Here is a 26,628-nt window from a genome sequence, read left to right as displayed (position 1 = left end):
GCGCCTTACATCCGGCCGAGAACTCCCCGAATTGCGGAGAACGTTGTGCGGACCTGTCTAGGGTAGAGTCGAAGACCATATTGAAGTCACCTCCAATGATAATGTGCCTGTCCTGCGAGGCCGTGACGTCCACCAGTGCCGACCGTAAGAAGCGCTCCTGTTGTTCATTAGGGCTATACAGGGACCCAATCGTGAAGACAACCCCCCAATCCTAAACCTGTAAGTAAGCAGCCTGCCTTTGTGTTCTGCCTGTTTGTGGAGGACAACTCCCCCCTCCCCCCCCCCCCTCCCCCCGAAATGCCGGGCCACCAGAATTGCCACCCCTGCAGTCTTAGTGTTGCTGGAAGAGAAAAATTGTGTTGGAAATTTATGGGAGCGCAGCCTGTGGCAGTCACGGGGCAGCAAGTGGGTTTCTTGAAAAAGACAGATATCCGCCTGGGAACTCTCTAATAGAGACAACACCACCCGTCTCTTAACCGGGTTATTTAGGCCCCTGATATTAAGAGTCACAATCCTAAGGGTCGTGGGTGGCATTTGGGATGATGGAAGTAAAAGCGTAGAACCCCCGCCGGTGCGGAACATGGCGTATGAATGCTTCTGGGGCGGCTGAGACTTGCTTAGTGCACTGGACGACCCACCCTCCCCCCTGGTTCCCCTACCTCCAACCAGAACTCCCCCGCCCCTCCCCCCTGGCCACCCCCCCTTGACCCCAACTCAGAACAACCCCAACATCCCTCCCTCCCTTTTCCCTGTCCTCAGTGGACAAGTCTGTGGTAAGTTACTTAAGTGGATGTCCAGCCACTACACTCCCGCCCGCCACCCCCCCTCCCCAGAACCCCAAAACCTGCATTGTGAAGAAGGCTATGTCGATCTCCCCCCCGGAGTCATTTCAGGGTGTCAGCGCAACGTCACCAGAGGCCGTGTCCCTGGCTACCTCCCACACTGCGTTGTCCATTTCCGCTCGGATGGTGAGTGAGTCCGGTCGAGCAGAAGATGCAGAGGTGCGACGTTCAGAGACTCTCTGCCAGCCGTTTCTGGTGGTGCGTCTGCGACGTGGTGTGGGCGCGTCTTTATCCGTCGCGGTGATTCCCAGTACCCCGCAGGTACCCTGGAGGGAGCCAAGCTGGTGCAAGGTGCCGTTCCAACGGAAGATGAGGCGGAAAGGGTGACCCCAGGAGTATTGCGTCCCATGGTCTCTCAAAAAGTCAGTCGCTATTTTGAATGCTTTGCGTTTCTGGAGCGTGATTGCTGACAGATCCTGGAAGAGGGCAACCGGGTGCCCCCGGAATCGCAACGACTGCTGCTTTCTCGCTTCACGGAGGATCCGTTCCTTCAACGGAAAGTCAGGCAGGAAGGCCAGGATATCAGGCGGTGGCGCTGAAGCCCGACGTGTCAGGCCCACTCTATGCGCTCTGTCAATTCTGATGAGGAAGTCCTCCGGCTCACCCAGCACCTCCCTGAACAGGGCCTGCGGGTACCCAACAGTGTCCTCACCTTCTTCTTTAGGAGGCGCCCCCCCCGGACCCGGACGTTGCTCCGGCGGGACCGGTTTTCGAGGTCCTCATTGTGCGCCTGAAGGTCAAGTTGTTGATCTCTCAAGCGTAGCACTTCCTGCTACAACTGCACGATTTTCTCATCCCTCGTGTGTCCTGCTCCTTCCATGGTAGCCACCCTTTCACCAAGGCAATCGTCCTCTCTCCGTACCTCGCAAACCTCTCCGGCCACCTCCTGCTTCAGCGTCTGGAAGTCATCTTGAAGAGAACTGAAAAGAGATTCCAGGAAGGATCTGGTGACCGGTGGTTCCCCACGGCTCGCCTCCTGCGAGCTTCTCGAGGGGCCCGGCGAGTGCTGTCCTTTGTCCTGTTTCGCTGGACCCGTGTTCAGCATTTCTGGCAGCGTCCGTTCCCCCTTCTGGCCCCCTCTGTTGCCAGCCATCCTATAAGTGGGGACCTCTTGGCTGGAGTCCTTTCGTGCAGTCGGCCAGCTTCAATGGTCAGCAAAGTTCAGAGGTCGCAACCTACCCGGGGCGTCTACTCCTTCTGTTGCCAAGGCTCGGCCTTCCTCCCTCAATGGGCACAGCGGTCCGTCTACCTCTGCCTCCGATCTTTCAGGTTGCTCCCCGCTCTCAGTCACAGGTCGGCGGTCATCACCAGCCTCAGGGCGGTCGCGGTAGGGTTCGTCCAGTTAGTACGTCTGTGCCTCACCACCGCCCTTCTATCACTTACTTCTGGCCCCCTCTGTTGCCAGCCATCCTATAAGTGGGGACCTCTTGGCTGGAGTCCTGTCGTGCTGTCGGCCAGCTTCAATGGTCAGCAAAGTTCAGGGGTCGCAACCTACCCGGGGCGTCTACTCCTTCTGTTGCCAAGGCTCGGCCTTCCTCCCTCAATGGGCACAGCGGTCCGTCTACCTCTGCCTCCGATCTTTCAGGTTGCTCCCCGCTCTCAGTCACAGGTCGGCGGTCATCACCAGCCTCAGGGCGGTCGCGGTAGGGTTCGTCCAGTTAGTACGTCTGTGCCTCACCACCGCCCTTCTATCACTTACTGCTGTTCCGTCCCATCGGGCACCAGGTACATCTGGTATCTGCCATTGTCGGGCAGGTTCCGTCTCCAGCCCCCAAGGTCTCACCGGCCCAGCCGCGATCTTTCTCCGGTCGTTCCCGCGGCTAATAGACCTATTGGCCTCCCCCGTCCAATCCGGGCCGCAGCCCCCCGGTCGGTAACGTCCGGTGTGCTCTCCTCCAGGCCACAGGCCGCTTCGGCAGACCGCTACTGCGAACTTCTTCCACCAGGGGTCTAGTCAGATTTATGGGGGGCTCGGCTTACGCCCGGGTCCTCTGCTGCGTAGGCCGGCCGTCCTCTGGGCCGTTCGCCAAAGGGGCCGCGCTCCTCCAGCGAGGCCAATCCGGGCTCAATACCTCTTTTTTGGCGGTGATGCAGTGCATTCCCTGGGATCTTGCCCTCCGTTGTTATCCTCCTCGTCATCGGCTATTTGCCTTCACTTTGCCCTCAGCGAGGGCCGCTGCCACTCAGCCCTCCGCAGGGGTTCGAGCCGCACCGCCGGTAGGCCGCGTCCCCGGCCTCGCGTAGGGCATAATGCTGAGTCACGTGCTCCGCCGCCGCCTGTCTCCGGGCGCCCCTTCTCTGCTGGGCTCCGCCGGGGATCTCCCTAGGGCCTCACTCCCACTGCCGGGCGATCTGCGCCGTTCTGTTCTGCCCCAGGCCTGGACTCTATGTCTTTGTCTCCAGCACGGGCCCCGGTTCCCGACCTCTCCTTCTGCGCAGCCTCTGCCTTCGGTCGCTTTTCCGGGGCTCCGCCGCTGCTTACTCCGAGATCGCTCTGTGCTCCGGGGTGGGTCCACGGATGCTCCCCCACCTCCGATGCAAATCTCCAGCAGAGCGGGGGTAGATCAGCAAACATTTACGGTTTAGGGGCCCAGGTTCGCGGGAGCTCGTGGAGAGTTCGACCGCTCACCACGCCATCTTGGCCACGTCTCACAATAAGCTTTTTAATCCTAATGTAACTCCTTTATCTATCGTGAGGACTCGATTTTGGTATGGCAACATTGATTGCATATTACTTCGTCAAAATGTACACTATAAGGTATGGGTGTACTTCTACACTTAACATTATAGATCAGGTCATAAAAAGACATTTTAGAAGCCTTGAGGTGGCTTGTTAAATTGCTTTGCAGAATGCTGGAATCCCTGCCAAATTTTAGTGCACACTGTGACAGTCTTTCTAGACCAGAAACATCTGAGTGCTCAGTGAGTGATTGATACTACCTTAATATGTTGTGGCTATCGATTTCCACTCAACCAGAGTGGGTATAAGGTTCTGGGATATCTTTGCAGAAGCAAAAGGTAGGGGTGGAATATACAATGATGAAATTCTCCTAAACAAATTGCATCGTATCAGCCAAAGCGGAGATGGTCATTCCTCACATTTAACACTCAGCAATGGGGTATCGGAGGAATACCAGCACTGAGGGACTTCAACTTAAAGTTCTACGATTGGCCCCTGTGTTGATACCAAGCACAGCAACTGCATTTCACTCTTAAGGGAGTTTGTTCAGAAGAATGGTCCTGGCTCTTTCACCGAGCCCCCTTGTCTCAGCTCTAAAGATTGTGTGAGATAATGTTAAGCTAACAACATGCACACTTCCAGTATAAGCCCTCTGTTTGCTCAGACTGCTACATGTGAACATACTTCATTGTCCAAACAGATCCTTGCTTAGGAATCTGTATGTGTTTTATTTTTAGAGATGTTGGGATCATTGAACTACCACGGAGATTAGGGTTGGAATAAGGGCCAATTTTGGCTCAAACTTTAAGAAACCAAAACCTTTTCTCAAACAAAGGAAGCATTCATAGGAAACCTGTGAATTAACTTGCTGTTTCTCAGACGGAAAACGTTTGGTATTTGGTTTTAGCAGCACTCTCCTGCATAAAGGAAAACATTTAACAGATTTCAGTTTAACCAGTTGAAGTTGACCTCAGTGGCACAGGCATGTGAAATGAAACGCCCTGGATATGAAGGCGCAGCCAGGTGGAGTCATTGACTCACTTCCTCTCACTTTTCCCTAATGCATGTTAATGAGACTCCGATATTTGCAACCTGCGCTGTTTTCCTTAAGACACTAGACAATACAGGAGCCAAAGTTGTCATACTCAATAGACCCTGGGGTTGCAATTTGGACAGTGCTGATTTTTATAGCATTGAAACCTGGATTAAAATTCAGACGTTGGTCCCATGAAAGTATGAGGACAAACAGACTTGCCAAACCCTGGTGATTCGAGTGCCTTGTAATTCACCAGGAAGTCTAGCCAACTGAGGGGATCCAAATGCAAGAATATCAAAAGGTTCCTCACACAAATTGAGCACCTTCATATCAAATGGCAAACAACAATAAATAGTTTTGCTTTATTGTGCACAGTTCTATTTCTTGAGCTTATGTGTTCATTATTCCTTCAAAAGAGGAAACTTAATTTTCAGATCTAAGATATTTCTTTCTTTAGTAAGAGTTCGGCACAGTACTAGAGTAAGTGCCATTTTAAACACCACCAACTGTTAAGTGACTAGTGATAAACTATAATTTAGATTGATCCATAGTTAATACAGTACACCATGGACAAACCAGACATGTTCACTGGATTTGTTATATTATGTCCCTTGGGACCTGTGTGTTGCAGTCATTTTGCCTGCTTTTACTGAACGTCTTACAGGCACTGGCTGCCACAGGCGCTGCCAGATGCAGAATTTGTCCTTGCGCTTCAGTAGCTTAAACATTGATATCGAGTTTGCTCTCCTGTGTTCATCAAAGTGCTGTTCCCCATTGCACAACACTAATGGTTTGGAACAATACCAAGATTACTTGAATTTAAATTCCCTTCAAACCTCTATATGAGAATACCAAATGTATAAGTTCTCCATTGTATTAATCCCTTCACTTACTGAGTTGCACGCAGCACACGTGCAGCACTGGGCTTGAATTTTTAGGGGAATATTAGATACCAACTGTTCACAATAAGTGTACTGTAGAACAATCTGTTTGCAAATTAAGTTATCAGCTCCATGCTCCTGGGGCATGCATGTAAGTATTAGAACAAACAAGATGGATCACAATGGCTTGATAATTCAGAATTGTGTTATTTATCAGTTGTATCCATGCGGAGCCACAGCTACACTGTGTCACCTTTAATTTCTACCCATTGTCTCCAGATGTACTTAAAATATTATTGCATCTCTCACAGGAAAACTGGTTTTATGCTATGGCAAATAAACTAACTCCAATCAGCTAAATTTGCCCTTCAATAAACCACTCAAAGCTATTTGCAGTCCCCAAAAACAAGCTCAGTTGCACCAGGGAGCCCTCTAAAAACAATTGTCTCCGTTCAGCCAGATATGTCTTCTTCTGTTTAACTCGTGTCTGCTAGAGGAGAAGTGTGGCTCACTGGTTAGAGGAGGCAGACCTGGAAGCAGAGGTCAGCCCAGGACCAGGGTTCAATTCCTGGCTCGGCGGGTCTTGAGTCCGAAAATGTCCACGGACTCGACAATTCTCGCTCTGGTGCCTACTCGATTCATGGGTTCACACTCTGCGACTCTGGGCAATAGCTTGCTTAATCTCCACAACGGCCCCTCGTGGTGGGATGCCTGGCTTTCACCTTGTGGATACCCTGCCGGGGTTATCTCACAGGGGAATACCAGGACGGGTTCCCTAAGCAAGCGCTTAGATACCGGGTCGGTGATTTGCGCTATATAAATACATGTACATTTACATTACCAGTTACACGCAAAGGGCTTATTGTCATTGGGGGGAATAAAACAGCTTTTTGCAACGATCTACATCAATTGCAAATGTTTTGATGCTCTACATGCTAGACTTTACAATTGTAAGGAAAATGTTGCTGCTTGTTCCAAATCGTTTCATTTCATCCCCATTCTAGCCTTTTTATCCACTATGGCCTTTGATGTGATGAAAGATTCCCTTGAAAGAGTTGACGTGAATTTTTGTGTGTAGTGATACCACCTATGCATGGTCCATTTTAATGTTTGTACAGTCACTATTGGACCCTAAGTTTACTTGCTGCACATATTTGCTCATGTTTTACTACTTTAGTGAACACTCATTAAGTACTGTATACAGAAGCATAGTGCATTGTGATTTTTTTCCTTGAATTAGCCTCTGCAACCACTTGATATTGAGCTAGGTAGAAGGCAAATAAATAATAATGAAGAAGAACAGCTGAATTTGTGGATCACTGCAACTAATCATGTGGATAGTTTATACAAAAAACAATAAAGAACACAACAGCTGACCAAGGTCAAGCACTTAATTTTCACTAGTTTCATAAATCCAAAGATAAGTGCAACAACTCCCAGCATCTGCCGTTGAAAGATGCCAATCCATATATATAAAAACGAAAGTATGTCTGTCTGTTTGTCCTTTATGCATTACTACACCATTCATCCGATGGCCATGAAACTTTGGGAAGTTGTTGAGTACACTCCCGCGAAGGTTTCTGTCAAAACAACTTTTTAAAAATCGGCCCCACAGGGCCCTCATAATCTTTTGAATACTGAAATAGACAGCGAATATGCGAGCATCGTCGACAATTATGACCCCCAAACGGAAATCGATTGGTCAATCTACATCTGAAGCACAAAAGAAAAAGGCATTACGAGCTTCAGAAACAGACGAGCAACGGGAAGCAAGATTAGAAGCTGTTCGAATACAAACGGCTCAAGCCCATAATGCTGTTTGAATACAAACTGCTCAAGCCCGTGATTCCCAAACGAACGAGCAAAGAGAATCAAGTTTGGAAGCCGATCGAGTACGTACTGTTCAAGCCTGTTCTTCTCAAACGAACAAGCAACGAGAATCAAGATTGGAAACAGACCGATTACGCACTGCTCAAGCCCGCTCAAATGAAACAGGAGAGCAACGAGAATCAAGATTGGAAAACGATCAATTACGCACTGCTCAAGCCCGCTCGAATGAAACAGGAGAGCAACCAGAATCAAGATTGGAAGCCAATCGAGGACGCACTGCTAAAGCCACACTTAGAAATGTTTCTAAAAATATAATGAATAAGTTTCAATAACAATGACACAATGTAAATTTAATTTTATCATAACGAGTTTCCTTGAATTTCCTTTCTTCTGAGATCGCAGCAACGCGCGACGGGTAAGCTAGTTTAGTATAAAAGTTCACAAAGAAGGAAGGTGCACTGGATAGAAGTCAAACAGGAGCCACACTTGTAGTCCGAAAAAGTTCTTCTTTTTATTAAATCTTGTTTTCTTTAAAACCGGCACACAGCCAACGCGTTTCGTTCCCTAGTGCCACGGAACTTCGTCAGGGCTTTCTGGAAATATCAGTTAATATATGAAAAACTGGAATATTCCAAGGTCGATCAAATACAGATATTTACGAGATCATGTATGATTTGATCAATTTTGAATGGTCCACGTAATCCTGGATCAAACAACAGGTTTCAGAAAGGCTCACATAAATTCGAGGAATGCTTCCAAAAGTTTCTTTAAACAGATTTTTTACAAAATAAAACTATAATTCAATAATAGTCACCAGGTAGAAGCATGGACTTATAAATATATTTACACCCGGGTGTGAGTAGGACCCGTTGTCAATATCTTAATAAATTGAAACTTATATCCAGTGAAAATCACAAAATTGGAACATGGGCTGGTAAATATAAAGGCACACAGGTGTAAGTAGAACCCACTGTCAATATCTGTCAATATCTTAATAAAAATGATACCAGTATCCAATTGTAGTCACAAGGTTTTCTCTTATGTATTCCCATATTAAAGCCTACTTGTGTGTCTATACATTCTTGCTTATGTTATTGTTTGCTGTACTTTGTAAAGTGCTCTGAAGTAGTAGGGCCAGTTCACACTATATAAAAACATTGAATACATTTGCCTGATTGGACTTGTAACTCTTTAGAATAGCTGTAATTTTTTGGATGAGTTTAAGTCAACTGCAAACATTCAGTGTCAACCAGTTAAAAAACGGTAAGGCTTTTGGTGACCTTCTATTGGTCAACTCATGCGACATGGCTAAGAGACAACTGCGGAGTCTGTCATAGACAAAAGTGGAATGTAATTACCTTCACAAACCATTCAGTGATGTTACCTCAGATTCTTAATTCTAGACACATACCTTCTACCAATATTCGCTGTCTTACAGACAAGAATGTTTATTGCATCTTTTTTCAAACAGTAAAGTAGGATGTAAACCAAAGGAATTGCATACGATACATCTCGATTGTACCTGCAATGATTCCCTATTTCATAGGGCCCTTGTCATACTATTTTGATTCAAACCAAATGGACACTTCACATGGCAGGGATGTCATCAGCTTCATTAGGAACACCACCCAAGCCTAAAGATAAAATGTTATGGTTGCTTTGACTGGAGGGAAGCACCTTTGGTCTAGTTAGATATTTCCATACGCAGTAGCTTGCAAAGATATAACGTACTGTGACTGGAGGGTCTACGGCAATGTGTTGCCTTTCCCAGCTATCACTCATGATCCTACTAGTGATGAGAGTAAGGTGCAACTGCAGTGCCCAAATAAGGATAGTGGTTCCTGTTTTGATCAGATCCCTTGACATTAGCTCTCAATCAATATAGCCCTGGGTGAAATGTGAGCATTCAAGTTGCTCATTAAAAGTACATAGTTACTGTGGAGCTCCACTGACATAACTTCCAAGGCCTTCATGACATATGATACCAATCTCTTGTTCTGGCTACCAAGGCAGATACATATATTAGCTGGAATCATATTTGCCAACTGAACTTGTTAAACCTCTCTACCTATGCTGGAGGTCGATTTTACATTGTGAATCCAGAACCATATAGTTCCAAACCTTACATGTGGAAAGTATGACTGCAAACACTTACATGGAGTGCCCTTTATTTGATGCCACAGTTGAGGACAGTGGTAGGTAGGTTTTCTTGTTTGCAAGGTTATGTGGGGTTATACCAAAATGCTGTCCTACGGTTTTCTTTGTATAAATTGGTTGGCTCTGTTCGCCTGCAACTGATGTTCTATATTTTCAGGCAGGTGGAATATTTGCTGACTGGCACAGGTAGCTGTGAATGGATTCTCTAATGCATTGGCACTTCTACATACCAGGTGGGAATGTTATTCTTCCACATTTTGGCAACAAGTGTTTCTGGTGCACCCACCTCCTGATCCTATTGTGTAGGCAAAGTGCATAGTGATTGTGGAGGAGGAGTGGCTACTGCTGTACGATTTTTCCCTTGGAGGGGGCCAGCCTTTTACCTTAGGTGATTTGCTTCACGGATGCAGGGGCAGGTAATCACAGTAAATTTGGAGGAGGAAGCAGTTGAGGTGGCTTGGTCACAGGCCTTTCTGTTTGGGGCATTGAGGAGTGGCCTGTTGGTGTGTGCAAAGAGGTATGTGCTAGTACTTTACTTCAGGAGCGTTGTCCAATGCCAGCAGCCACCAAAATCATTGCTTAGTGTTCTGAGCTGGAATGCTTAATCAATCAGGGGTTATTAAGCGTGCTACTCACCCGTGAGGGTCTCAAGGCGCTGAAAGGGGGGGGGGGGTGCAGGGGGGGAGGGGTTGCTGATCCGTTAGCCGAATAGCCTGGTCTTAAGGGCCTTGTTGAAGGTGTTCAGGAAAGGGGAGAGTCTGATGTCTGCCGGGAGTGCGTTCCAGGTTGTGGCTGCAATGTGAGAGAAGGATCTTCCACCTGCTCTGGCTCTGTGAATGCGTGGGGTTTCGGCCAGTACGAGGTTGGAAGATCAGAGGTTTCTTTTGGGTAATTGGAAATTGATTCTGTCGTTGAGGTATTTGGGTCCGGTGTTGTGTAGGCATTTGTAGGCGTGGGTGAGGATTTTGAAGGTGACTCTTTTCTCCACCGGCAGCCAGTGGAGCCTCCGTGGGTGTTGGCTGATGTGTTCGTGCTGTGGGATGCCGAGGACAAGTCAGGCGGCAGTATTCAGTATCGTATGGAGTTTTTGTAGTAGGGACTTGTTTATGCCGGCGTATAATTTGTTTATATAGTACAGTCTGCTGGTGATGAGTGCGTGGGCGACTATCTTCCTTGACTCTGGGAGGATCCATTATGCTTAGGCATATGCATTGGCATGCAAGCAGATAGTATTGGCAGATAGTATTTGAGGAGGAAGCTAATATAGATTATCCACTGTGTATTGAGCATATTGGTTATCAAACCCCTGTATCAAAAAGAGAATTGGTTCATAATGTCTTCATACTCAGGGGCCGATTACGATCTCTTTAGGAAACTCTTCCAACTGAATCGGTTTCGGAATCGCTTCCAAACTAATCAGGTTTTACCTGTGTTCCAAACCACTATTGACAAATGGGGTTGTTGGCGAAAACCTTGCACCCTGTGGCAGGCACCCCATGATGCCTGCCACACTGGGCATGCATGGTAAGGAGGGACGCATGAGTACCCCCACTGGCTCGATTCGTTGGGCCCCGGATGAAGGGGGGCCTGCTATGGGCTATCAAAGTGAGATTCCGACAGGCAAGCTGTCTTGAAACAACCGATTCTGAAAGGCTGTCCAAATCTGACATCCTAATCGCTTGGCTGGAAACACGGTCTGTAGACCGCTACGATTCGTCTCCGACTGACTTGGTTACTCCCAATGGCTTTCAGAACCGAGTCGGACAGTCCGAACGCTTTCCAGCCATTGTAATCGCTCATTGGGAAAAGTGTCTGAGTCGGTCGCAAAGGCGGATTCCGAATCGGATTCGGACAAATCGAATGCCGCTCAGAGCCATTCCGGACTACATCGCAATCAATCCCTTAATTGGGGGAAATCTAAAAAGTGAAGTGCACCTGTGGGGAACTCTGCCCCGCTCCCTGGTGGTATGAAGGTAAGAGCGAGCCATAGGGTATGGTTTGACTGCTTTATTCACTCTCTTTGGGGTTAAATGCTCGGTTTTATCCATATACTGGGCAGCATCCCAGTTTCAGACTGGAAGGTTTGAGTCTTAGGATGTCAGGATAATGGTCGGAAATAATAACACAAACTTAAAGGGGGATCAGAGATAATGTCTCTCTAGGGAATAGATCAGTAAGTAGTCGCATTCAGGGTGGCCCCATCTGGCTTCCTCCTGGAGTCTTCTAGTCCTGCTTTACTTCACGTCGGCGTGGTCTTTAACCGGCCTCCAGTAGGGCAGAAGGAAAAAGGAAAACACACAAAAAACCAAGTGTCAGGGCTTCTGTACAATAGTTTTGGAGGATAGGGTAGACGTGCCCTTCCGACACCAGTCCCTAACCGTGAGGTGCCTAAGTGAGGGGGGGGGGGGCAAAGTTCTATTAACGTGGTGAAGTGCTCAGGCGGCTTGCCCACCACCTCTTAATGGAAAACCCAGTCTCCCCCGTCACTTGCCTGTTGCCACAGTCCCTGGTGACCGTGGCTCAGTGAGATCCCGCCTCCTCTGGTTCCCTCAGGGGGCCGGTCTCGCTCGCGTTGTCTGGATTCTCTTGGGCGCTGTCCTCCTCCTCCGGGCAATTTGCGGTCTCTTCCCCGTCCTCCTCTTCGTCCTCGTTCTCGGCGTCCGGTTCTTCGTCCCGGGACTTCGGCTCCGGCATACACACTCCCTTCCCCGCGTAGCCGGCCATTTGAATCCCCGGGTCGGATGGAGTCGTGGTTGTTCTTGCTTGTGCACCTGGTACGCCAACCTCGCTTCCAGTGTAGACCTGTCCAGCGGTCATCTTGGGTTGGGTCGGGTCGCCGAAACTCTCACACTGCCTTCCCTCCGAGAATGTACAGTCGGGCCATTCGGCTGCAGGACATCTTGACAGGTAATCCACATTGGTCTGCATGGTCCCGGGCATGTGGAATGTGCTGTAGGAGAAGGGCTGCAAGGCAAGAAACCACCGAAGAACCTTAGGGTTAGTGTCTTTATGTAGGGCCAACCATGTCAAGGGCGCATGATCAGTTAAGAGAATAAAATGTCTGCCCAAAAGGTAATACTGCAACGCCTCCACTGCCCACTTAATGGCCAAGCATTCCTTTTCTATAGTTGCATAGGCTGTCTCTCTAGGGAAGAGTTTTCGGCTTATGTATAGCACCGTGTGTAGCACCCCTTGTCCATCTGGTTGTGATAGTATGGCGCCTACGCCCCTTTCCGAGGCATCGGTCTGTAAAACAAAGATTTTCTGGAAATCGGGACAGTTCAGAACCGGGTTGGTGCAAAGGGCTGTTTTCAGGGTATTAAAGCTTTGTTCCTAGGAAGAGGTCCATGGCATAGTGCCTCTTTTTAAAGGTTTGATGAGTAGGTCTGTTAGAGGGCTGGCCAAGGAAGAAAAGTGTGGAACAAACCGCCGATAGTATCCCACCAAACGCAAAAAGGATCGTACCTCCTTTCTGGTAGTGGGGCGTGGAATTTGGGAGATGGCCTTTATTTTGTTCACTTGGGGACGGATTTGTCCCTCCTGGATATCATAGCCCAGGTAGTCTATGTGGTCGGCTCCTAAGGTGGTCTTCCTGGGATTGATGGTTAAACCCGCATCCTGTAGGGTTCTGAAGATTTGATGTAGATGCAACAAGTGGGTTTCCCAATCCGGGCTAAACACCACTATGTCATCCAGATATGCCCTTGCGTATTCTCTATGGGGCCCCAGGACTACATCCATGAGACGCTGAAACGTCGCTGGGGCTCCATGGAGACCGAAGGGCATCACCCTAAACTGGAAGAGACCCATGTGTGTTGTAAAGGCTGTCTTGTCTCTACTCTCCTGTTCTAACGGAATCTGCCAGTATCCTTTAGTTAGATCTATACTGGACATGACTTTTGGTTGACCTAGGGTTTCTATTAGTTCGTCTATCCTAGGCATAGGGTAGGCATCAAAGTGTGACACTGCGTTCAGTTTTCGGAAGTCGATACAGAAGCGAATGCTTCCATCCGGCTTCGGCACTAACACGATGGAAGAGGACTAGGGACTTTGGAGGGTTCAATAATCCCTGCCTCCAACATCATTTCAATTTCTCCTTCTATTGCTGTTTGCCTGGCTGCTGGGATACGGTAGGGTGCTTGTTTAATGGGTGGTGTATTGTCAGTGGTTACTGTGTGTTCCACTAGGGTTGTTTTTCCGGGTTTACCGGATACCACTGTGGGAAAGGAAGCACAGAGGGTTTCTAATTGTTTCTGTTGTTCTTCAGTGGTCTGGGAGCCCCAAGTTGGGTGTTCTATGTCCTCTTGGGTGTAATGGGCCACCTCTAGGGGTTTGGTGGTAACAACCAACAGACTGTTGGGCTTGGAGCAGGAGGGTACAGTTATAGGTTCTTCCCAGGCTTTCAGGAGGTTTATGTGGTATATCTGTGATGCTTTATTGTGATGGGGAACGGCCACCCGATAAGTGACAGGGGTAACTTTGGCTAATACAGAAAAGGGTCCCTGCCAGGTCGCTAACAGCTTCTTGTCAAAAGAAGGCAAAAGGATAAGGACCTTCTCCCCTACAGCTAACTCTCTTAATCGGGTTTGTCGATCATAGAGGCGTTTTTGTTGTGTTTGGGCGTTCTCTAACTGCCTGTGTGCTTCTTCCTAAGCCGACGCCAAGGTGTCTTTAAGGTTTTTGCTGTACTGAAGTAGAGGCTTTCCTAACTCTTCAGTTTCCACCCACTGTTCCGCTGCCATGTCTAGCAAAGTACGGGGTCTCCGCCTAAACACAAGTTCGAATGGCGAGAAACCCGTAGACCTCTGTTCATGGATGCGAATTGCGTAAAGAACCAGGGGTAGCTGCTGATGCAAATCCCTGCCGGTGCTATCAATGTGTTTCCTCAACAGGGGTTTTATGGTCTTATTGTACCGTTCCACCAGACCATCGGTCTGGGGATGGTACACCGATGTCCTTATCTTCTTAATCAGGAGAATGTCACAAACTTGCTTCATAAGTCGCGACATGAAGGGAGTCCCTTGGTCGCTAAGGATTTCCTTGGGGAAACCCACTCTTGAAAATAGGATTACCATGGCTTGAGCAACTGCTTTGTAGTTCGCTGTGGTTAGGGGAAAAGCCTCGGGATATCGAGTGGCGTAATCCACGATAACCAAAATGAAGCGGTGACCCCGGGCAGAGGGAATTAGAGGTCCCACTAGGTCCATCCCCACCCGACTAAAGGGAATGTCTATAATGGGTAAGGGTTGAAGGGGAGCCCTAGGCAGGGTAGGGTTATTGACCAGCTGACAACGGACACAAGCAGCTCAAAACCTGGCGACCTCGTGATACACCCCTGGCCAATAGAACTGTTCCAATAAGTAGTCTAGGGTTTTTTCTTTTCCGCAATGGCCGCCTACAACTTGGCTATGAGCCAAGAGTAGGACCTTGTAACTGAATGGGCCTGCTACTAGTAGCTGTTCCCTTTTCCCTCTAGCGGTCTGAGTAAGGCGATACAACAAACCCCTTTTTACCACGAAATAGGGACCTACCTTCCCTTCTTGCTCTTCCTCGGCTTGTGTCCACGCATTCTGTAGGGAGTTGTCTTCCCGTTGGTCTGCCCTGAAGCTACGACTGGCACCTGACGGTGGTTCTGGGGAGAAAAGAACATTCACTGAGGGGGATTTACTCTGTGTGGAGAAGAGAACCCTTTCCTGTCTCTTTTCTTTTCTACTTTTTCTCTTTCGCTCTGGTGGTTGCTCTATGGGGATTTGTGCAAAGGGGGCGTCAGGCAACCACTCGGAGGATGTTTTAGACCCGGTTAATGACTGTAAGTACTCGGGAAAACGTGGAAGATCAGTCCCTAGCAGGACCCGCTCGGGTAGTCCTAGTATAACCCCTACCTTCCTTAGTTGTATTTCCTTTAATATTTCTAGGGTTACTTCTGCCAGTGGATAAAGTTTGTGTTCTCCATGAACACTAGTCACCTGAACCTGTGTGTCTGGAATCAAAAGGGCCTTTGGGACTAGGTCAGCAGCCACCACGGTTTATTGGCAGCCTGTGTCAAGCACTGCCTCTACTGGTTTCCCGTTTACATGAATCTTTAAGTTATAAGGGCTGGTTGTATTTCCTGTGCTATAGATCCTCCCCTTTGTATAGCCTACATCCATGGGTTCGGGGGCAGGGGACCTGGCTGGACAGTTACGTGCAATATGGTCCCATTCTGCTCAGTGAAAACACTGGGGACCCTGATATGGTATCACGGCCGGTTGGAACATCTGGGGTGTTTTGACTGAGGAAGGGGTATTTCGGTGATCCAGTGAAGGGGGTGGTGGTCGTAGAGGAAGACGGACAGGGGTTGTGTTGGGGCGATGTGCTAAGGGGTGAAAATCCAGAGAGCGATGGAAGGCACAGGCTAGATCAACCGCTAAAGTGACTGACACGTTAGGATGTTGGTGTATCCAGCTCCGGGTGTTTCCTGGCAGTGCTTCTAGGTATTGTTCCAGGACCACTTTCTCGGTCAACTCGTCTACTCACGTGGTGGTGGGTTGGAGCCAACGACACCCTAGGTCCCGAACCCGATAATGTAGAGTCCTAGGGTTGTCGCCTGCTGACCTTCTTTCTTTTCGGAAGCGTGTTCTATAATAATCTGTGTCATATCCTAGTCTCTCTAGGATCGTTCTCTTTATGTCCGTATAGGGGGTACGTCCGTCAGGATTAGCCGCCTGGTAGGCTGCCTGTAGCTCTCCTGATAATAAGGGGGCGACATATTGACCCCAACGCTCGGGAGGCCATGCAGCGGTGGTGGCCACTCTCTCAAAGTTCACAAAAAAGAAGTCAGGGTCATCGCTGGTTTGGTATTTCTGTAATACGGCACTGGGCTTGTTGGGATGAACCCTAGTGTTGGCTACGACATCAGACAGTCTCAATATGGCTGTGTCTTGCACCTGTTGGTTATTGACCAGAGGAGCCGCCTGATCCCGGAGAGCTGTGTGTAGCTCCTCTCTATCCTTCTGGGCTTGCTTCCCTTGCTCCTCTACCATCAGTTATAAATGTCGCTGTCCCTCCGCTAATTGGGTGACGATGTTCTCCATGTTGGTGGGGTCCGACTGCAAAACAGAGGTCGAAATCCCACTTCTGACACCACTGTGGGGAACTCTGCCCCGCTCCCTGGTGGTATGAAGGTTAGAGCGAGTCGTAGGGTATGGTTTGACTGCTTTATTCACTCTCTTTGGGGTTAAATGCTCGGTTTTATCCATATACTGGGCAGCATCCCAGTTACAGACTGGAAGGTTTGAGTCTTAGGATGTCAGGATAATGGTTGGAAATAATAACACAAACTGAAAGGGGGATCAGAGATAATGTCTCTCTAGGGAATAGTTCAGTAAGTAGTCGCATTCAGGGTGGCCCCATCTGGCTTCCTCCTGGAGTCTTCTAGTCCCGTGCTACTTCACGTCGGCATGGTCTTTAACCGGCTTCCAGTAGGGCAGAAGGAAAAAGGAAAACACACAAAAAAACAAGTATCAGGGCTTCTGTGTACAATAGTTTTGGAGGATAGGGTAGACGTGCCCTTCCCACACCAGTCCCTAACCGTGAGGTGCCTATGTGGGGGGGGGGCAAAGTGCTATTAACTTGGTGAAGTGCTCAGGCGGCTTGCCCACCACCTCTTAATGGAAAACCCAGTCTCCCCGTCACTTGCCTGTTACCACGGTCCCTGGTGACCGTGGCTCGGTGAGATCCCGCCTCCTCTGGTTCCCTCAGGGGGCCGGTCTCGCTCGCGTTGTCGGGATTCTCTTGGGCGCTGTCCTCCTCCTCCGGGCAATTCGCGGTCTCTTCCCCGTCCTCCTCTCCGTCCTCGTACTCGGCTTCCGGGTCATCGTCACGGGACTTCGGCTCCGGCATACACACTCCCTTCCCCGCGTAGCCGGCCATTTGAATCTCCGGGCCGGATGGAGTCGTGGTTGTTGTTGCTTGTGCACCTGGTACGCCAACCTCGCTTCCGGTGTAGACCCATCCAGCGGCCATCTTGGGTTGGGTCGGGTCGCCGAAACTCTCACAGCACCGATTGAGGTTAGAGTGCATTCACTTTGTCTCTTTAAAACCATTTCAAAGCAGTATCTTACTTCTCACCATGAGTTGACCATGTGCCAATCCATCACCTCAATTTTTCAGTGTGCCTAATCTATCATGCATGAAATGGGTTAGGATGTTCAACACTGATTTATTAGCCATCAGTTTTGATACTTTTCACTCCAGTAGGAAAAGGCATTTTTATTGAATTGAAACTTCTGGGCAAGGAAACTGAGGAAGTATTTGAACATCTACCAGCCACCACAGAGGGTAGATGCCGGAGTCTGAGACTGTTTTACAGAGGCTTGGATTGGTTTAAAAGTCATTTTACTGAAGAGACACACATTGTGATGGACATCAGCATATCAAGGAGCCTATGTATTCATACGTGTTGGCTTTCAGACGTTTCTTAACAGATTGTGAGTTTGGCCTTACCATGTACACTTAGTAAAAGATCAATTGATTATTCACTGTTCAAAAAGATCCAGGAGCAGCTCCTTTGCCAAAGAAATCCATTGTTGCAGGAGGCTATTGAGACTATCAAGAGTGTGGAGCAGTCAATTGCATCATTCAAAACTATAAATATTCAAAATAAACCAATTGAGGTGGTGGTAATTTCACTTAGAGTGAGAAATATATACGAATTTTGGAGTGCAATTTCGACAGAATAACATAGCAAAAGTTATGTGTAATAGACATTCAGCACAATTTAAGCTGTGTCAGGGCAGGAACAAAGAATTCTTTAAGTGTGGCAAAAGGGGTAATGCTAGGAGTTTGTTTTATCAGATGCAAACAATAGTGTGCTGCTGATTCAACAGTATTCTTGGTCAGACGTCGAACTGAAGGGATATATGGTGGTGTCCATGGAGTTGGATGAGAAAAAGGTGCGATTACTTAGGGGGTAAGATGGTTGTGCACAGGTAGATATGAGTCCAATTGAAGTGGTGCTATCTGTGTGCATTGATGAAGTACCATCTTGAACTCCTTCTTGTGATGTAGTGGTGGATTAAGGCTCTCCAGTCACAATATTGTCTGATTAGTAATTGTATGAGGATTTGCAAAACAAGAGTCTTCAATAGATTTATGTAAATGTGTTTGTGTTTGTCAAGGGAGAAAAATACATTTTGTGGTGGATATACAGTTCCAACATAAAACTGTTGTGGGGAAAGTATATGTGACATCCAAGGGCGGCAGTACCAAGAAAAAATTGGGATTAACTTTGCATCTCTGTGCCATCAACCCAGTGGTATGTCTAGAATGGTGCGGTTGAAAACTTATTGGATAGTCACACGAGTCGATTTCATAAGGAGTTTGGGCGAGGTGATGGGAGTTTCGCATCACATCCAGTTAAAGGGAAATGCTATTACAATATGATGCAAAGTGATGCCTGCTCCTTTGGCTTTGAGTAATGAGTTGCCATAGACACTGGATGACGTGTAAGGAAGCGATGATTGAACCGGGCAATGCTTCAGAATGGATTAGCCCAGTGAAAAACAGAAAAGTTAAGATCGTGCGTGAACCTCCGGTCTGTGAACAAACGTATTGTAGATTACTGTCACCCACTACCTCCAATTCAAGTTGGATGAGGCTACGCTTTTGTCAACCATTGATTTAAAGTTAGCTTACCACCAGATTATGCTTACTGAGGAGACATGCCATATCATCGCCTTGATTACTTCTAATGGCGCATTTTGCTGCACTTGGATGGCATTTAGGGTGCTGTCAGTAACCTCCTAAATTTTCAGATGCTGATGCATTGCTTCTTTGGATACACTGAGGGGAGAGAGGTCAGTGCCTTCCAGGATGACATCTTGATGTATGCTGACTTATTTGAGATGCTTGTGAAAATTGGTATCAGGCGTTAATCTTTGCTAAAAAAGAAAGGGTTAACAGCGCAAGTTGAGAAGTGCAAATTTGTAACCTCAAAGGTTGAATGTCTAGTGCACCAAATTACCAGTGGGAGGATTGCACCTAAAGAACTCATTTTGAAAACAATTGAGATAATTAAGGTGCTAGAGAATAAGGATCAGTTGAGAACTTATCTAGGGTTCTGTGAATACTTTTTGTTGGTTCAGAATTTTGCAGAGTTAGCCATGTCTTTAGAAACGTACTTAAAAAAGAGTCAAAGTATAATTGGGAGGAGAAGTAGGCTGGGCTTTTACGAAGCTGAACAAAGAAATTATTAGTGACACTGTCTTCTTATAATAATGATGCTAGAAGTATTATTATGGTGGATATGCCAGTGTAAAGAGTAAAGAGAAAGAGATGAGGTGTAGAATGCACTATAGCATTTGCGTCAAGACTGTTGTCTGAGGCAGGGTAGAAATACTCAGTGATTGTGAGGGAGGCTTAGGGATGTGCCTGGAGTGTGCAATACTTAAGGACATACGTGCAGGGAGGAATGATTCAGCTAAGAACTGATCAAAACCATTGGTGTTTACTTTGTCTAAAAAAAGAAAATGGGTAAGGGGTATTGCAGTGTCTGAGGAGATTGTCTTTCGTGATTTATATGTCAGTATGTTATGTTGACGAAGGTGATTAGCGAAGAGGGTGGGGTAGCTTCTGTGAATGTGGTGGCAGGAGTAAATCAAATACTGACCAAAGAGGACTGAATATGAGCAAGTTTACAAAACATTATGTTGAACATGGTTAAAAATTATCTGTTGAGTGGATAGTATGGAAAAATGTAATTATCTCAAGAGTTACATGTGTATTGTAAGATACAAGAAGAACTGTCTGTGTAGGATGGCGAGATGATGAAAGGTAATTGCTTTGTTGTACCCATTGTTTTTTATCTCAAATCTCAGAGTTGGCACATTTTTGTTACATTGATGAGACAAGACCTGGCCAAAAGTACAGTGCAGTATTCAGGTGGCCATATATGGAGTCAGAAATCAGATCTTTGTTAAGAATTGTGCGGTATGTCATTGCGTACAAAACTATGGTAGTGGAAAAAGTGGTAAAAATTAGCTGATAGATCATGGAAGAAATTTACTTGGATCTGTTGACGCTGTCTTAGGGTATTGAACATAGTGAGGAGGTGCTTTGGTTATGGTTGATTATTTTTCCAGATGAGTTGAATTAAATTGGCTAACCACTCCTGATACAGATACTGGAATTGAGTTTTTGAGGGAGAGATTTACTCTCACATCGAATAATAGTACACAGTTTGCAACTTATAAATTGCAGAAGTTGTTCAAGAAGTAGGGAATAAAGCATAAACATACAGCTTTGTACACTCCCAATATGAATTGGTTAGTGGAAAGAATTAATAGGTTAATAGTGGACGGGGTCAGCTAGCAATAAAGTCAGGCCTGAATGTTAAAGGGCCTTTACAAGTTCTTGTGTTTGTACATTGTCAGCTATAGATCCCGGTGGAATCTGGGAAAAGTTGCCATGGTGAACGGAGACACTTCACACAAGATGAACATTTTGGTAAAGTGATTTTGCTGTTTTTGGTGGTGGATCCAAACATGATAGTCCAGGAGGTATGACAAGTACAGAGCTTCAATGTAAGGATAAGGTGCAATTACATGGACAGCAGAATGATTTGGGTATCACATCAACTGGGTGTTGAGTTAACTGGAATGTCTAGGATAGTGTGTAAAAAGAGTTATACACCAAATTCTAAGGCACGTTGCAAAGAGAGTTGTGCACTTGAGGAATAATCAGGTTCCAGGAACAAATGTGTTCTGAAAATAATTGACGACTATCTGATGTATCAAATGATGGGATTGCCACAAGTATATTTTCACACAGCAGCTTCATAAAAATTAGGTTGTGTCTTGTTTTGGACTCTTTTTTTTCATCCTTTATTTTTTTGAAGGTGATTATTTGTCTTTTTGTATTTCCAAAGGGGGAAATGTGTAGTAGATAGGTTTTCTTTGTTATGTAGGTTATAGAGGTTATTCTAGAATGTTATTTTTGGGTTCTCTTGATTTTATTGTTGGGCTTTGTTAGCCTACAACTTGATGTTCCTAGTTCCAGGCAGTTGGAGTATTTGCTGACTGGTACTTGCTTCTGTTGCCTCCCATTAATTGGCACTTTTACTTACCTGGTGGTAATGTGATTCGTTCACAAGTACTGATAACAGTATTACGATGGAAAAGTAATTGATTCATCACCCAGTTTTCTTGTAAGGCAATAGTATGTAGATCTCACTCTGTGGTTTTCCGCGGAGTTATCTAGACAAATCCGCTAGATTCTGCCGAGGTCCACAGGTGGAATTTGGTGTGTTGCGCTGCTCGCTCTGATTTTTAGCACTGGGAGCTTGTTCCTCGCTGTAAAAACAGTGCGAACAGCACCAAACATTGCTCCAGAGGGTGTTGCTTCTTTCTGAAACTCAAGTAGATTTTCTACTCAAGCAATAGCTTTCTCAATGCAAACGATCGCTACCTGCCCGGCCACCCGCGTTGAGAACTCTCGCCAGGAGGCGTTCTAGCACCCGAAAATTGCACTAGGGGACGCAAATGTGCACTTGAGAAAAAATTCTGCCATGCGGCTGTTGGTAGAGTTTTCCTATACTCTGTGTTCCAAGTGGAAATGGAGTGGGGAAAACTCCACAAACTCCGCAAGTGGAGCAGAATTTTCTCCCACCCCTATTTCTTACAAGGTTGTGGCCACTCAGTTTTGCAGTTCTCCTCAGTTCCTAGTGAAGTGTGACTTCCTTCATTTACACTTTGATTCTTGGGACAAGTCAGACCACATCACCTTTCATATTATATATTGACCACAGAGATATATTTTTGATAGTTTGTGTGTAAAATAATTTTTTTCAATTTCAAAGAAATACCTTTACATCTGTTCATGTCAGTAAAGCAGGGCCTTATTGCATGCAAGCTGAGGAGGTTGTACAATAATTATTTGCAAAATAAGTACCACAAGTGTGTATGTGTGCTAATAGTTTTGTTTGCTATGAGTGGTAATAATGTTATTTTCTTTTTTATATTTCTTAATCTGCAGAAGACCTGAGAAACCTTATGAAGTTCTCTTGAACAGTAATCACAATAAGAGAAGGAGCTAAATCAGGAGATTGGATTTGGAAATCAGACCCCTCGGAGAGCAGCCGGTGGCACCCTTCCTTCAAAGCCACCAAGCCTAGCTGCAAAAGCACATCATCACCCAAGGACTAGATACAACTCCCAACATGGGCCAAAGAACATCCAGGTGTGGGAGGAAAGAGAAGGCAACGACTAAGAAGTCCTTAACACTATGCCTGGATTGTAGCCTGCACAGGAGGAAGAAAAGGCGGAGAATGAAAATCCATATGATCCCTAGCAGGGAGAAAGAGGAGTGGAGGAGCAGGGAGCAAGTATCACCTCTGCTGCAGCAAGACAAGGGTGAAACCAGGGAGGAGTTGAATGGGACCCTGCCCAGGGACTGGAAGCAGGAGGCACAGGATGACTCTGGAATGAAGTTGGGTGGAGAAGAGCAGGAAGGACAAGGCAGGAGAGAGGTCCAAAAGGAGCCTCAGCTAACAGGGCAGGACATAAAGGAGGAGGTGAAATTCAAGATTGGCCAGGAGGGGACTATCTGCAGTATAGTGAGCTCAAAGCTGGACACTGGCAGGAGACAGCATCAAAAGCAGCATGTGGTCCAGCCTTTGAAGGTACTCCACAGGGAGACCGAGAATATGAGGGAACAGCAGACAGCACAGGAGTACAGGAGTTCTCAGAGTGGGTCTACAAGTGAGCCACAGATTTCCCAGGACAGAACATTAAATGAACCAGGAAGCATTCTGGAGATAAATAAGGAACAAAGGAGCTCCCAAGATTGTACAGTGAAAGAGCCATCAGTGCCCATCAATACCGGATTTGGATTTACAATGTGCTATGAAGAATGGACAGACACCATACAGATCACATCCCTGGAACAGAGCAACTCCATTGTGAGTGTTCCACAAGTCAAGACATTGCATGAGCAGACGAGAGGCAGCAATGACTGTATTAAGGTACCACAAGATGGCACTTTAGAAAGAGGTGCCCACAGCAGTACTAAGATAGGCCTTGTGGTCCATGAGAGCCAAGTCTCAGCCTCCACAGAGAGCCATAGGAGGTTGGAGGATGCAGTATTCCCACAGAACTCGAGTGCTGAAAGTGACAGGACCTCTGCTGCTATCACACCAGAAGTTGATATATGGACTGCCTCCCAGGTTGATCCAGCCTCTCAGTTCCAACAGAGAAGGACTCCCAAGGGTCTGAACTTTTCAGGTCCCATCCCGCAGCTAATAGTCACCCAGGAGCCCAGCCCATGCCGGAGCCTTAACGAGGACCAGGGCATCCCTTGCCTGTACCACGGCGAGCTAGGTCCTGATCCCAAGGGTCTGGGTGAGGTGGAGTCACCGTGCTCAGACAGCGGCTGTGGGGGCTCACCAGTACCCTATTTCTTCCTCCGTAAGATGTCCAGCTCCTCCTCTGCCGGCCTTTCCTCTGCCTCCTCATTTGATGAATCAGAAGATGATTTTGGTGGAAGCGACCTGGAGCACAGTGGGCACCACCTAATCCCTACCCTTGGAGGTAGCCCAGAAGACTGCGCAAGAGTAAGCACCTTGTGCAATTTAAAATATCTCATCTGTTTGTGCTGTTTATACAGGAACGCTATGGTGTAAACATCCTGCCAGGCACTAGGAGACATTATGAAGAGGGAACAGTTGGTTAATTGGGATAGTTGAGCATTTGTACTACCTTGTGGTCAGAATTGATACACGGATGTTAGACTATTGCTTATGGTTACTTCATTTGTAAACTCAAATTCCAGCTCAAATGGTCTTTTTTGATTAAGAAGGAGTGTTACATTGTTGTGCCCTAAATGCTACTTTGCAGTCACTTTGGAGTGCAACAGTTTACAGTAGGACTTATAGAACTTTGATGCCCAGATGTGAAATGTGAGCCTTTTCAGTATTCCTCAGCGGCTATTAATAACATTACACTCAGTGTGTTTAAAGTGAGTTTAATTCCATCTTCAAGAGTGTCCTGGATCTTAGCTCTGTTGATAAACCTTTCGGTGGTGTTTGATGCAGGAAGACTTTGATAGGTTCTGGTAGAGCAGACATTTAAAAAAGTCAGGACCACCAGAAGCATACCCTATGAGAGTGTGTTTAGGAGCTCGTTCGATAAATTTTCTAAGCATATTCTTGACTCTTTTGTATATTCTTTTTATTGATGACAGGGCAAAGTAAAAAATGTTTTGATATGTGACAGTTTATAAGCGAGCAGACAGATGTACCAGGTTTTATCTTTTTTTCTAAAGCAAAGTATGTTCTCCTCGTTGGCGATGAGCAGTACAGGCAAGCTCTCCATCATATCTGCCAGAATTTACCTTGATCTGTGAAAGTTCCATCACCTCTCTGAAGCCTTTGGTATTGTGGGACCTCCAAGTTTCTGGGGTAGGAGGAACGTGGAACGCAATGTCTAAATTGTGAGGTTTTGACAAGCGCTTATCCCGGTAATCTCATTTCAGAGTGGTGACCGGAAGATCGATCAGTGTTACCGATGTTAGGATCATTGCTTGATTACATGGCACTTCCATTGGGTTTGTCTACTTAGTGGTGATTTCTATGGTTCCTGTACTGTACAGATGTGCTTTCAGGAATGCAGATCAGAACATTTCCTGTAAGTTTTCAAATGTTAGGATTGCTTGGATTCTCGTATTATTAGATAGCTTCTGGCCACTGAGTCTACGCACTGGAAAGTTCCATTACTTCTCAATATTAAGGAATGGTGGCTCTATCTGAAGAGAATGCACGTGTGAAAATCTCATTGTGCCTTAAACTTATGTTACCTAGTGATGGCTGGATGATCCCTTTTCTAAATTTTAACCAGGTAGATAGGTGTATTTTGAATTTAGGGCATGTGCGAATATTTATTATTATTATTATGAGAGTTTTACATTGCGCTGGCAAGACCCAAAGGTATTAAAGCTCTTAACAACATTATCTTATTGATAACATACAACAATTAGTTCAGGAAAACAGCTGTGTAGCTGTGTGGGAATCAAATCAGGGGTTGACCTAGAAGAAAGAAAAACACAGAAATGAAAGTACAAAAATAACTGGGTATAGAAATTCTATTGCGCTGGGCGATTGTTATCCAGCCGGACGAGATGCCAATTAAGGAGGAGTTCCTTTAGCTGCCTCTTGAAGCGCACAAAGGAGGGGCTAGTTCTGATATATACTGGGATGGAGTTCCCTATTTCAGGGGCATTTTCTGAGAAGGAGCGTGCCCGGGTTCTTTGTGATTTTTAGGCAGAGTGAGGAGCAGGGTGTTTGTTCTTTTCATAGGTTTCTCGTCTGACCTGCCTTGTTGAGTTGGGATGTAAGGTAAGTTGGTTTACTGGTGTGAAGGACTTTGTGAGTGAGATAGGAAGTTTTGAAGCTGCAGAGAGCTTTAGTCGGGAGTCAATTTAGTTATTTCAGGGAAGGTGAGATGTGATTGTATTTTTTGGTTCCTGTGACCATCCAAGCTGCTTCATTTAGAGTGCTTCTTAAGGGGACTAGATGGGATTTATGCAGTGCCTGTAAGGGTGGCATTCCCGTAGTTCAATCTGAAAAGCACCAGAAATTGTGTGGTAGATTTAAGATCATTCACAGGGTGGAAGGGTTTGATTTTGTACATGAGTTTTAGGTTGCAGAAGGCACTCTTAGCCGTATTCTTTATATTATTTTTCATGTTCAATCGTGGGTCTAGTGCAATTCCTAGTGATTTGGCTGAGTCAGCAAGGGTTGCTTTGCAATTTAGGGCGTCAATGGAGTTTAGCCATTCTTGCATCTGAGTGGGGGGGGGGGTCTGTCCTTTGTTGGATAAGAGAAGAATGTCTGTCTCATTTGCTTGTTTGAGGATGACGGTGACAGGCTACATGTAGATATTGAACAGTGTAGGTGAGAGAACCGAGCCTTGGGGAACACTCTGGGTTATTGTCACTATGACTGAAGTCGAATTGTTTATCTTTATTTGTTGAGAGCGGTTTTGTAGAAAAAATGTGAACCATTGCAGGACCACCCCTTCTGCTCCGATCCTTTTTTTAAAAGGGGTCCAAGAGAAGCTTGTGATCGACTGCGTCGAAGGCCACCGATAGGTCGAGGAGTATGAGCAGGCAGCATCAGTCTGTATCCAAGGATTTGTGTAAGTCATCTACTATATTCAGAATGGCTGTTTC

At 46.5% G+C, this 26,628-nt stretch overlaps 1 protein-coding gene across 1 annotated transcript in view; it reads left to right on the top strand.

Moving 5' to 3' along the window:
• ITPKC (inositol-trisphosphate 3-kinase C) overlaps positions 1-26,628 on the top strand; it is a 902,887-nt gene that overhangs the window by 596,305 nt on the left and 279,954 nt on the right. Inside the window, exon 3 of the mRNA XM_086938015.1 lies at positions 22,438-24,013. Coding sequence (XP_086794141.1) covers positions 22,622-24,013 — 1,392 coding nt within the window. The 5' untranslated portion in view covers positions 22,438-22,621. The remainder of the gene's footprint in view (positions 1-22,437; positions 24,014-26,628) is intronic.

The sequence above is a fragment of the Lissotriton vulgaris genome, chromosome 9 (assembly GCF_964263255.1).
Source record: "Lissotriton vulgaris chromosome 9, aLisVul1.2, whole genome shotgun sequence".
Classification (NCBI taxonomy): Eukaryota; Metazoa; Chordata; class Amphibia; order Caudata; family Salamandridae; genus Lissotriton; species Lissotriton vulgaris.
This window is presented reverse-complemented; position numbering and strand designations above follow the sequence as displayed.